The 13,204-nt window shown below is 40.6% G+C and overlaps 1 protein-coding gene across 4 annotated transcripts in view; it reads right to left on the bottom strand.

Moving 5' to 3' along the window:
- The window catches only part of FILIP1 (filamin A interacting protein 1), a 91,105-nt gene that overhangs the window by 41,486 nt on the left and 36,415 nt on the right, over nt 1–13,204 (bottom strand). For all 4 annotated transcript variants that reach the window (XM_058176130.1, XM_058176140.1, XM_058176150.1 and 1 more), the window contains exons 2-4: nt 11,094–11,372; nt 2,529–2,699; nt 59–237 (exon numbers count right to left, since the gene is read on the bottom strand). In XM_058176130.1, coding sequence (XP_058032113.1) covers nt 59–237; nt 2,529–2,699; nt 11,094–11,366 — 623 coding nt within the window. In that variant the 5' untranslated portion in view covers nt 11,367–11,372. The remainder of the gene's footprint in view (nt 1–58; nt 238–2,528; nt 2,700–11,093; nt 11,373–13,204) is intronic.

Raw genomic sequence — 13,204 nt, 5'->3', positions numbered from 1 at the left:
AAAAAAAAAAGCCAGGCAAAATTAACTTTTGAAAGGCAGATCTCATCCCACAGCTCACCGTTCTCGCTCCTGTTCCAGGAGGTTGGTAAAGTCGTCACTTTTGTTCATATAATCAGTATGTTTGTGCTTCTCATTTTCCAGCTCGTAAACTGTGCGTCGATGGCATTTTTCTGCCAAAAGAAGCTGCTCAAGCATGCGCCGATATGTTTCCTTCTGCTTTTCTTCCAATCTGTCCAGCTGGTTTATTGAAACATGAAAAGGGATGGTGTTAAATAGGTCATTGGCTGACTTTGGTTAATTTACCCAACAAGGAATTTGTCGTGCAGAAAAGACATGTACTTGGTTACTATTTCTGATCTGCCAGCAATTTGAATGTGCTCATCACATTGGACGTCCTAACTAACTACTGAGGAAAGATGTTCACATTTTGGTTACATTGAGCTATTTGAGGAATGAGCTTTTCAGGTCTGGAGCTTGGTGAGAGCGGTTCCAGGTTCTTCCAAATGACTGCGGACTTGCTGAATGCTGTTGTGGCCTGCCGGCAGCCAGCAGAGCTACCAGCAGAGCTAGCAGCAGAGTCGGACAGTGAGGAGGTTGGGGAGGAACTTGGGCCAGTCCTTGGGGCTGGGGAAAGCTCAGATGAGGGCTCTGCGTCGTAGGCAAAGAGGGAGTTAGACAGCAGTGAGGCAGAGGAACAGCCCCTTCCCAGTGTGCGCATGCGCAGAGCTGCCAGAAGACAAGAACAACTCAGAAAGCAGGGTCGACTCGGGAGTAAAGCCACACCTTGGAGGTGATTGGCCCCTCCCATAGGAAACAAAAGAGGAGTGAACAGGGAGTGGGTTTTTGCAGGAAACAATTAGTTCGTTCTCTGAGAGACTCTGTGCCAAGTTTTGCCTTGTACTGTGGTTGGAAACAAGTTATGTGGCAGCTTGCCAAACGAGATAAGGTGTGTTTAGAAATATTCCTTTGGAAAACTGTTTGGACCAGGGGTCTCCAACCTTGGTCCCTTTAAGACTTTTGGACTTCAACTCCCAGAGTCCCTCAGCCAGCAAAGCCAGCAAAGCTGGCTGAGGAACTCTGGGAGTTGAAGTCCACAAGTCTTAAAGGGACCAAGGTTGGAGACCCCTGGTTTGGACAAACCTTGTTGACTGTGAATGAACGTAATTCACAGTCGTGTAAATAAAAGAGGTTTTGCCAGGACCAATTCCTTCCTCCTGCTTGTTAAGGGAGCCTAGGTCAGTACAAATGCTTTAAAGACAGTCCCTTTACTCATAAAGTAGAAATATAGTGAAATTCCTATGGATGCCTTCTTGAGCAAGAGATTAATGTGCAAACAGTGCGAATGAACATGTACTTCAAAGCTTGATGAGAATGTTCCCTTTCTGACACCAAGTACTACTTAATATGGTATAGATCAGGGATCCCTAATCTTGGCAACTTTAAGACTTTAAGCAAAGCTGGCTGAGGAACTCTGGGAATTGAAGTCCACAAGTCTTAAAGTTGCCAAGGTTGGAGACCCCTGGAATAGATGGTATTCCTGGCTGGAAAGTAAATATAAAACTTAAGGGAGATTTTTGTTATGAGATCAAATTGTGAATAGAAGTTAAGATGACTTAAACAAGGATATAAGTTTAAGACAGAGATATTTAGAAATAGAATTTGTGTAAAGAGGTTAAACAGGACAGAGATACCAATGTAGAAAAACTGTTACTAGGATTGAAATTTTGATGCATCTGTCTTTGTTTATTATTATTATTGTTTTTGTGTATTATGTTTCTTTTTGTACTGTGTATTTTAATGTTTGGAAATTTATTTATTTATTTATTTTTTAAAAAGAGAATGTTCCCTTTCCTCTTGTTTTCTGGCCATCTCTCACCAGAAGGCATCCATAGGAATCTCACTGTATTTCTATTTTATGAGTAAAGTGACTGTCTTTAAAGCATTCAACAAGTTCCATCGTCCCCAGTCATTTGGAGGAACCTGGAATCTATCTAGGTCACCCAATCTTGGCATATGATTTCTCACCCACTGCTTCAATTTCACCAATCTGATCAGATTCTAGATGTGAGGAAACCCCTTTATGATTGCTCTAATGAAAACTGACAAGCATCACAAGAGCACATCCTGAAAATAATCATGTCATGAAATAAGCCTGCAGATGCCCTCAGCCAAGCCAGCTGGTAATTTATACACAACTGTGCAACAGAGAAGTTCTATCAATGCCTTTGCTAGCTAGAGCAGATTCAACTGCATGCAGATGTCACTGCGGTTTGCTTTCTGTTGCATTGGGTTGTTGAGGAATGTAAAATTGCTAACATTCCAGTATCCTAGTTTCAACTTCAGAGCTGGAGAAATCTTGAGAAGTGAAATTACTGTTAGCAATCGGATGCCTTCCCTGGAAGTAGGGTTGCCAGTTTACAATCTGCTTTTGGGAGTTGCTGATATTAATACCCTTTAATGATAGCTCAGGGCAAGCAGCAGAATGCAAGTTGAAGAAAGACATTCAAAAGACCCTCAGAAGGGCTCACCTCTGAAATGGGCTTTTCATAAACATCCTCTACTGATTTCTCTTTGGAAAGGAGGGCATCTCTATGCAATATTCGGAGGACGTTCTCTGGGGCTGCAGAACCATAGTGCGCCTCTAGGATTTCAGGTCTGATTTTTTCGGTCTTCAGCATATGGATCACATCATCTCTAGCCTGCAAGTTGAAACTTCAGTATTAGTACCTTTCTAACACTAAGTCAACATTACCGAGAAATAGTAGCATTCTTTGGTTCGGTTATCAGCACAGTGCTGTACTCTAAAGCAGGGGTCTCCAACCTGGGCAACTTTCAGCCTGGCGGACTTCAACTCCCATAATCCCCCAGCCAGCTTTGCTGGCTGGGGGATTCTGGGAGTTGAAGTCCGTCAGGCTGAAAGTTGCTCAGGTTGGAGACCTCTGTTCTAAAGTGCATCTACTGAATTATTAAGATTTACCAGATGTGGGTTAATAAAAGGTTTTTTGATTCCTTCCCTTTAAAGCCGCATATATGGAAAAGACAACAAAATTAGAACAGAGAGAAGAATCTGGGTTCTTTCTATTACAAAGCCAGATGATGAAGGCCTCAAAAATATAAACTGGGATGGAGACAATATTCTCTCCAGGAACTGAAATTCAGGGTCACCCATTTAAAATTGATTGGCAGTTGATCTGGACTGTTTCAAAAAGGGTGCAGACAACCCAGGGTGCAGACAACCCAACTTACTTTTGCTACCGGTTCGGGAACAGGAGCATGCGTGCGCTATGCGCAGGCACGCCTCTTCTGCACATGGGCAGAACCTTCTGCTCATGCACAGATGGTAAAAAACTGGGACGTAATGACATCCCGGCAGGTAAGTGAAGCCTCCCGCCGCCGCTGCTACCAGTTCGGCGAGCCGGATAGAACCAGAGGGATTTCACCACTGAGACAACCTTTCCCAAACATAGTATGAAAATGATCTAAGGTTTCTAAAGATGACCCCAGTAAATGTATCCAGTTTGGGTTAACTCCCATAAAATTTAGTGTGAGCTAAGAGTAAAATTCTGGAAGAGAGAGAACCGGGAAGTGGGAAAGACTGGAATAAAAAGAAACTGAAGGGTATGTTTATTGACCACTGTTAACTATAATAGAGAAATTAATTTCCATGTTTGAAAGGCCATATATTTCTAAATTACAGATTCCTAGGGCAAACAAAAGATGGCAGTTCAGCGGTTCGAATCCCTAGTGTCGCATAACAGAGTGAGCTCCCGTTACTTGTCCCAGCTTCTGCCATCCTAGCAGTTCGAAAGCATGTGAAAAATGCAAGTAGAAAAATACAGACCACTTTTGTGGGAAGGTAACAGTGCTCCGTGCACATTTGGTGTTGAATAATGCCGACCACATGACCACAGAGATGTCTTTGGACAGCGCTGACTCTTCGGCTTAGAAATGGAGATGAGCACTGCTCCTAGAGCTGGAAACAACTAGCACGCATGTGCGGGGGGAACCTTTTAACTTTGTAAGGAACATATTGGCCGTTTCTGAAGAACTGTACAGGAGTGTCCCAGTGGTGGGTTGCTCCCAGTTCTCTCCGGTTCTTGCAAACTGGTAGTAAAAGTGGCGGGAGGCTCCACCCACCCACCATGATGTCATATCTGGTGATCTGCGCATGTGCAGAAGCACACGTGCGCACTCCCATTGCGAACCAGTAGTAAAGGTACGTAGAACCCTCCCTTGGAGTGTCCAGATAACACTGTTGTCTCCAGAGCAGGTATTATTATTGTGTTTCCATCAGGGGTGGGTTCTACTTACCTTTACTACCGGTTCGCATCGTGCCCACGTGATCGTGCTCTTCTGCACATGCGCAGAAGCTTTTGATGACGTTTGGGTCAGTGGGCGGAGCCTCCTACCGGTTTTACTACCAGTTCTATAGAATTGGTCTGAACCGGGGGCAACCCACCACTGGTTTCCATAAAGAGTAATTAAACCTAGTAACCTTTCTGAGAATGAAGAAAAGGGTCAACCTTGCTATTAGTAATAGCCTCACCAGCAACTAGTAAATATGGCAATTCCATACTGTTCCTCCTTTTCCTCAAATTTGGTGACTGGATCCCGAACTACTTTTTGTTGAGCCGGTGTGAAAAATCCTTGGGAATATGAAATTGGGCTGCTGAATTATGGCCACACTGCATTGTGGTGAAGAGAGGAAACCTATGACCTTTTCTTATATCTGATCCTGTTACACCACAGCTGTTACACTATTAATAAACTGACAAGTGGGACAGAGGGCACAAATCAGGATTTGTCATGTTAAAATAATTCACAACAAAAATATGGACTTAGTAAACTTACGATGATCCATTTATTGGTGCTTATGTTTATGGGTTATATTCTTAGCTGTGTACCACCGAGGATACAAGAACAACACCTACTGTAGTAATGGCCTCGATGCTCTGTCTTTACTTTTCATCTCAGGGATATGAATGAAAAGGTAGTTTTCCATCTTTGTTACAGAGCATTGTTGCTGAAATTTGAAAGAGAAATTGCTACGCTACTAAGGTGGTCAAGCAGCCAGAAATGACTTTTTATGATAGGGGAGAGAAAGTGGGGGGGAAATCTCATTGGTCCCCATGCCTTTAATGATAAGCCATTTTCTGGTTCCTAATTAGAATTCACTCTAGCCTAGGTAAAGAGTATGCCATTCCTGGTGGCTTCATGGACATACCCATGCAGTTTTTAGGGGAAATAAGAACTGGCTTGCTGTTGGCTTCCCCCAAGATGTGTTTTTGAACTTCCCAATCTAACCTACAGCCTGAGGCATCCTGGGCAACTTCATCTCATTTTTTCCCCCCTAAATCCCCTAAAATTCCTGTTAGGGAGAGATGTATTATGTTGCATGATAGGAACAAAATCAGCCTAGTTATGGTCTGCTGCTGTCTTTTAATTATGTGCCTACTTGTCAGAACATCAACTTCCATTCAATAAATGGGTATTCTAACTCGATATCTTGGGAGTTACCATCCAACGTATCTATGGGGCAGGATAGGAGATCTCATTCATAGCAGACATCAATTAATCATTCCACATGGTATTCTATGGGTCCCAAAATAGCAATTGTTGAACAATTGGTATCAGATTCTGAGACTGCCAGAGTCCTCTTTGGAGCAACTCCTCCCCCACCCAAAGATTGAGGTCACCCCAACCTTTTAGCCTTCAAGAAAATGTCAAAAATTTGTCTTTTCACCCTGGCATTGGGCCAGGAGAAGAGACAAGCTTGTCTTTTGGATGGTGGAGGGTATAAAGAGGCCCAAGTTTCTGTTGTTGAAATGTTAGCATTTAGATTTTTTTTAAAAAAAATATTGTGTGGTTTTAATTATAATACAGAAAGTCCTTGATTTATACAACAGTTTGTTTAGTGATCGTTCCAAGTTAAAATGGCACTGAAAAAAGTGACCTGTGACTATTTTTCACACTTATGACCCCTGAGCATTCCCATGATCACATGACCAAAATACAGACACTTGCAACTGGTTCATATTTAGGACGGTTGCAGTGTCTGAGGGTCATGTGACCATGTTTTGGCGACCCTGTGACAAGCAAAGTCAAGGGGGAGCCAGATTCACTTACGAACTGTGTTATAATTGAACAATGACAGTGACTCACTCAACAACCGTGGCAAGAAAATGATCGTAAAACAGGACAAAACTCAAACTTAGCAAAGGTCTCAAGTAGCAATAGAAATTTTGGACTCGGTTGTCGTCATAAATTGAGGATTACCTGTATTATCTGGGGATTTTGTAATTCAATGTGTGGCATTCCAATCTATCACAATGGAGTTGTGACATAAATAAATCTAAATAAATAAGTGGTATTCTTTTTACATACATCAGTTACATCACAATCCCTATTTAAAGAGAAACAGCTGGCTTTTGTGCACTGTTCTAGTTGAACAGTATTGTACTCATCAGATATGGCTTTCAAGAACACAGTTTTAACTGCTATTACTCATCTCTTCAGATAAATTTTGTTTAGTGAATATTAGACACCTGATAAGGGCTGGTTAAAAACCTATTTTTTTGCACCAGCAATTCAGGAACTGGAGCTCTGATTCATGAGCTTTAGGCTTATGCTAGTAATACTGTACTTCAGACTGAAACTCACAAGACTGTCAACAAGTACTGCATATTTTGGCTATATTCCCAGATCTTGGAATTTATTAAGGTATCAGTAATTGCTGATATAACATTAAAGGGAAACAGTTACACCTGATTTGCACAAGCTGATCACTGATCTTTGTGGTTTAATCAAACATAACAAACTCCAGCTATTATAAATTTCTTCAGGGACTTTTAAAACTACTTTTCCCACAAATCTGTGTTGTTGTTGTTTTTAAAGTCACAAATCTGTTACTCAGGACTCAAGCAAGGAATGAACCTGTCTGATTAGTTCAACGAATTGAATTCCGTAACCCATCTCCCATTTGCTGACTAACACTTCCGTAATAGTAGCTAATAAAATTTTATGTCCCAAAGGCAAGATGCTGTACTGAGGTATCCATTCATCTAAAACAAGAATTTGTTGCATTTTTCCTCTTTTTGCAGCATATTAGCAGTGCCTCCAATGGATCTGAGAATACCACTTCCCTCTGCCCACCTCCAATCCCTGCAAAGGTTTGGTTCCGATGCAAAGAAATGGCATTTTACACACCATGTTTTGAAAGAGATCAAAGAGATCCTATTGCTGCCTGCCGACACAGCTTTCCCTCTGTTTTATTGCCAGAAAATTACACCGATGATGTCACTTCGGTCTAAAGAGAACACATCACCCCAGCCCTGGGCTGACATAATTCATTATCTGTGGTTTGGTCCAAGAGTACTGAATTCCCATGACAAGGAATTAAAGTTACTCTGTTTGAAGTTTGAAAGATACCACTTCTCATTTTCCTGACACTGAAAAGCAGTTTTGTTCTGTGCTGTTATCAGACCACAAGGAGGGTTGCTAAAGCCTATCATTTCGTGATCCTTGGCAGTACAAGAAGCAAACTCAAAAGGTCATTGTAGATTGTGTACACAAATCGAAATGTGTTGTGATATGTCTTGCATGCTTCAAGAATTAGCACATCATAGTGGGTAAATCAGCTGACTTGGGGGAAGCTGTAGCTGGCTATTACAAATGTGCCCATGGACAAAGTTAACTCTCTGTAGAATCTATGGTCAGTGACTAGGTTGACTGAACTGAAGGTAAATTAAATAGTCCAGTTCTCTTATTCACCCACTATAGTAAACTGGGGGGTCTCCATACTTGGTGACTTTAAGACTTGTGGGTTTTAACTCCCAGAATTCACCAGCCAGCTCTGCTGGGAGTTGAAGTCCATAAGTCATAAAGTTGCCAAGTTTGGGGACCCCTGCTGTAGACTCACAGAAGTCAAGATTTTTCTTTACTTTTTTACGGATGTCCCTTGGATACTGCATATTAAAGCCCCTCTTTTCCCCCAATTTGTTATTCTTCATATGTGATGGCAAACAACTCCCAGACCCCATGGGGGATTCTGAGAGTTGTAGAGGTTATATACATTATAGAGCTATGCTGGCTGGGAATCCTGGGAGTGGTAGTCCTAAAATATCTCGTAGGTGTTCAAGACTTCTTGCATTATGTTTGTTAAAGGTATCCTGCTTTTCTTCCTCCTTCAGCCTCCCACCCACCCCATCGCCAACCCTCAAAAGTGAGTTGCAAGGCAGTAGGGACTCTTCTTCTCTCTGTCTCTCTCCCTCTCCCTCCCTCTGTCTCTCAGCAATCTGAGAAAATTTCCCACTTGGATTTTCAATAAAATCACTGAAAAAGGATGGAACTGCGTTGTTTACCTTTTCTTCTTACTATGTACAGTATCTTCAAAATATTATAGCAAACTTCCTCAATTTGGACACACTCTGGATGATTTGGAATATAATTACCATTTTTATGGATGATTGAAATTGTAGTCCATGCACCGTATTATGTCTGCTTATCTTCCAACAAAAACAAGAGCATTTCTCTCCCCCTCCAATCATCCTATTGAATTACTTAAAATTTATTATACAGAACAGGCAAATTAAGACATATATTACGAAAATGATCAGTTACATATACCGGTACATACAAAGATATTAAATCATTGAAATTGTCTGCCTTGCCAGAATCTTCGTTCTGGTTTACTTTGCACTTAGGATCATTCTTTTTCTGGCCTGGCTTCCCATTTCTTGACTTGACCATTCCAGGGAATATATGAGGATATAGATTTAAAACTCATTTGGGAAATTACTTCATAAAAAAACAGAGAAGTCTTTGGAATCTTTATCTCACTAGCAGCTTTTCTTTTAGATTAACAGACTGTGTGAATCAATGCAAATTGAGTTTCCCTTCCATTATTTTGCTAGGATAAGGCTTTCTGCATTTTCTGGTCAGTTTTTCCAGTTGTGTAAGAATACTTAATGTGTAAGGCAGTTACCAGGCAGGTCTATAGTCTCTTGGTAGGGTAGTAATTGTTTCTTCTCTCACCAATGAATTTTGGATGTTGTTCTGAGACAGATGATGATATGCAGATGATGTCATAGAGAGGCTTAGATGGTGAATAACAGAGCTCTCATTTCCTTATAGAGATCAGGGGATACTGTTAATGTTTTTGAAGCTGAAGATGAGATTCACAGGGCACATTTCTCTTTCTCACAAGCAGTGGGAGGGAGGGAGGGAGGGAGGGAGGGGCTGCAAATATCCTAATATCTTACAACAGTATGTTTTGATAGACTGAAGATAACAGAACTCTATTCCATTTTCTTCAACTGAGTTTCTTTTCTGGAAAAGATTGCTCTCTATCTACACAGTGAAAATCAAGTGGAACCAACGTCCACCTTAACATGATAGGACAACAGAAAAACTTTTTAATGACAAAAGCAAGCTCTTTCCAAAACAGCCATCTAGAGACTAGTAATTAGATTTGTTCCAGGGGTGAAATCCATCAGGTTCTGACAGGTTCTGGAGAACTGGTAGTAGAAATTTTGAGTAGTTCGGAGAACCGGCAAATGCCATCTCTGGCTGGCCCCGGAGTGGGGTGGGGATGGAGAGTTTCAATATCCTTTCCCCAGGAGTGGGGAGGGAATGGGGATTTTGCAGTATCCTTCCCCTGCCATGCCCACCAAGCCACACCCACCAAGCCACACCACGCCCACAGAACTGGTAGTAAAAAAAAAATTGGATTTCACCACTGGTTTGTTCTACAGACAAATTGTGATCAAGCTACTATTCTGATTCACTGAAAACACTGGAAGACACTTCTGAGCAAGTGCAGGACGCATGCAGAGTGCAGAAGTAGCAAACCACTACCGGATGCAGCAAATTAGAAGCTTTGAGGAAGCAAATCACACTGTTGTTGCATGTCACTGAAGTGAATCATAACTTAAAATCTCTCCTCAAAGTAAAGAGCTGCTTTCTCATGGGAGGGGGGAGGGACAAAAGACCAAGATGGCAGGAGGGACCATGTGATGGAAACCACACTCCTTTGTATGTTCACGCTCTTTCCTATAGATATCTGTGCTTCTCCTGTAGGCCTAGTTTATGGTTTACCATGTTGTGGGAACTCAGCCATTGTCTTAGCATATTCTGGAATCACACTAGCATTGTAAACTACCGTATAATAGAGGTTGAGCACAACATTCTTTGTAAACATAGAAGTTGTGTGTTGTTAACACTTTATTATGTAAGCCCAGCCATAGTGTTACAGGGAGCCTAGTAGATGATTTAGTGTAGCGCCTTTCTCTCTTTTTTAAAAATATTTTTTTATTATTTTATTATGACACAATATGACAAACACATAACATACAACATATAAACATATCCTCTTTTTAACCAATGTTTCTTAGTGGTCTTTTTTCTGTTTTATACCTTTCCCCCCATATCTCTCTTACTGTTTTATTTTCTTCATTATCCCTTTTTCTTATATTGTATTTTCTAACACTAATAGCCTTATTCTTATACATTTCTATATATTTGTTATATATATAAAGCACCTATCTCAGTAGGAGAGAAGAAATGTACAAAGACTATCACAGCAGATGGTTTTTCATCCTCTGCTGAAAACCTTGTAACAGCAATAGCACTTAATTTAATATACCTTTGATGAAGGTTTTTTTTTCTTTTTCTTTTATGTACACTGAGCATAGGCACCAAAACAAATTCCTTGTGTGTCCAATCACACCTGGCCAATAAATTCTATTCTATTCTATTCTATTCTATTCTATTCTATTCTATTCTATTCTATTCTATTCTATTCTATTCATGTTTTACAGCACTTTCTGGGTGGTTTACATTGTCATCATGTTGCCCCCAACAATCTGGCTCCTCATTTTGATTGACAGATGATAGATAGCTATATAGATACAGATAGGCAGGCAGGCAGGCAGTTTCTTCAGATTGTGGGCAGAGTTAGCACCTGTAATACTGCATTCTCACTGTTGTGCCACCAGGATTCCTGATAGCAAAGTTTTATTGCTAGATCACAAATATTTTGTTTTATTTTTAACGACAATAATATCTCACAACAAATAATTAGATTTTATACATACCTGTAGTTCTCCTTCCATTATGCTCAGGAGCCGGATGAGGTCCTCTTTAGAAAGCTCTATTGATTTCTTGCTTTTTCGCTCATTAGGCCCTTGTAATTTGCTGTGCTGCTTCACAGTTCCTGGACCCAGGATTTCATCTTCTTTCGGGTTAGATTTGTTCTTTTTCTTTGCATCTTCCTGAAAGTTTTGATTTTCTGAAGAGTTCATAATAATCTTTGACTTGAGTAACTGCTCGTTGGATGAGCTCCCACCAGTTTGATTTCGAGATCGCATTTTGATCTATATAAAAAGGGGGAAAATTAAATGTAAGTTTGGGCTAGTTTCGTTCTACGTTTTAAAGAAATCACAACTCATCAATTTGCACAAGGGTCTCAAGACAACCAAGAATGAATCTGTTGTAATAATCACATTAGGAATAGCCCAAACTTTTTCACATCGTCACAAATAAACATCTTTGGCAGAAAATATTATGGGATAGCATCTAAATATAAATTTAAATACATAAGCGAGCTTCACTTATTCGCTACTGCAATGCAACATGATGGAAATTGCCGTAATTGGTCACTGGGGAAAGAAAAAGGAAAGGAATTGCATGGCTGCATCCAGGGGTGAAATCCAGCAGGTTCTGGAGAACCAGTAGCAAAAATTTTGAGTAGTTTGGAGAACCGGCAAACACTACCTCTGGCTGGCCCCAGAGTGGGGTGGGAATGGAGATTTTGCAATATCCTTCCCCCAGGAGTGGGGAGGGAATGGGGATTTTGCAGTATCCTTTCCCTGCCACACCCACCAAGCCACACCATGCCCCCCAAGCCACGCACACAGAACCGGTAGTAAAAAAAATTGGATTTCATTACTGGCTGCATCATATAGGTTTTCTCAACTCCATAACTGGGAAAGAATGATTCTAAATTTTAAGGAAAATTTAGAAGCATTTCATTGCTTTCAGGATGCTAGGAGCAAAGCACCTTTTGAAGCTGCTTCACAAGGAAACACAATTGCTGCTGCTTCTAAAAACTTAGCAGTGAACTTGTTTCGTATCATTATGTGGCATTGTCCCTAGTTGTGGTAACCGGAAGATACCCATTGGGATTATTTTGCATTCACAGAAGTGAAGTTTTTTTACAGCTACTAGAACTGCCAGAAGTGGTCTCAAAGTGATATGAAGGCTTTCCAAGGGATAAACTGAAGCACCTTCACACCTCAGGAAAGCAAACTGGTTACTTCTATGCAGTGAAGTACAGTATCTCACAGCCACAAGGATGTCTGTCTACTCCTGGTCTAGTACCACGGGTGTCAGATTGGCAGCCTAGAGGCCGGATGTGTCATGTGCAGGCCACGCCCACCCCAGCTCCATGAAGGGAAATAATGTCACAAAACGTCATGTGGCAGCAACATGATGCTGCAAGTTTGACAATCTTTTATCACCTTATTTTTATTATGACGACATTCAGACATAGTTATCTATAATGGCTACTGGTTGAGTCTTGTGACTCAACATAATTTAAATATCACTCCTTAACATACACATTTTCTCTTATAAGAACAATGGTTAATGCAAATTAGCTTTCTAATAATATTTTTGGCTCTGCGAGAATAATATTTATTTTATTTTATTTATTTTTGTCAATCATATATAAGATAACAGGTAAAAGTATAAACATAATTTGGATACATGAATCAGTTAGAATCCCTTTCTTACTCAACAGCTTAATAGTTGGGCTTTTCTTTTATCTTTGAAAAGGGAAGAAGCTATGTTGATATTAAAAGAAGCAGCTCTCACAGTGTTTCTTCAACTATGGCTTAGCTGCTGCCCACTCAGAAAGTAATAGGAATCACTGGGGATAAAACAGGGAAACCTGAAATTCTGGTCTCCCTGGTATCCAAACCAGAAAAGGCCATAAGCCTAGCCACAAAATGGCTTAATGTTTCATTTTCATGCCACTTTAGTGATGCAGTACAAAGCCATTCTTTGCTTAACAATATTGTACGGCATTAATCATAGGATGTGAGTTTTACATTCTAAGCCAAACAAAGCACAGTATAAAATAGTACAATATGTGAACCCAAACAACTACTGGTGTTTTTTTTCTTTATTTTTCTTTTCATTTTGC

The sequence above is a fragment of the Ahaetulla prasina genome, chromosome 1, assembly GCF_028640845.1.
Source record: "Ahaetulla prasina isolate Xishuangbanna chromosome 1, ASM2864084v1, whole genome shotgun sequence".
Lineage (NCBI taxonomy): Eukaryota > Metazoa > Chordata > Lepidosauria > Squamata > Colubridae > Ahaetulla > Ahaetulla prasina.
Note: the sequence above shows the minus strand (reverse complement) of the source record. Positions and strands in the feature narration are given on the sequence as shown.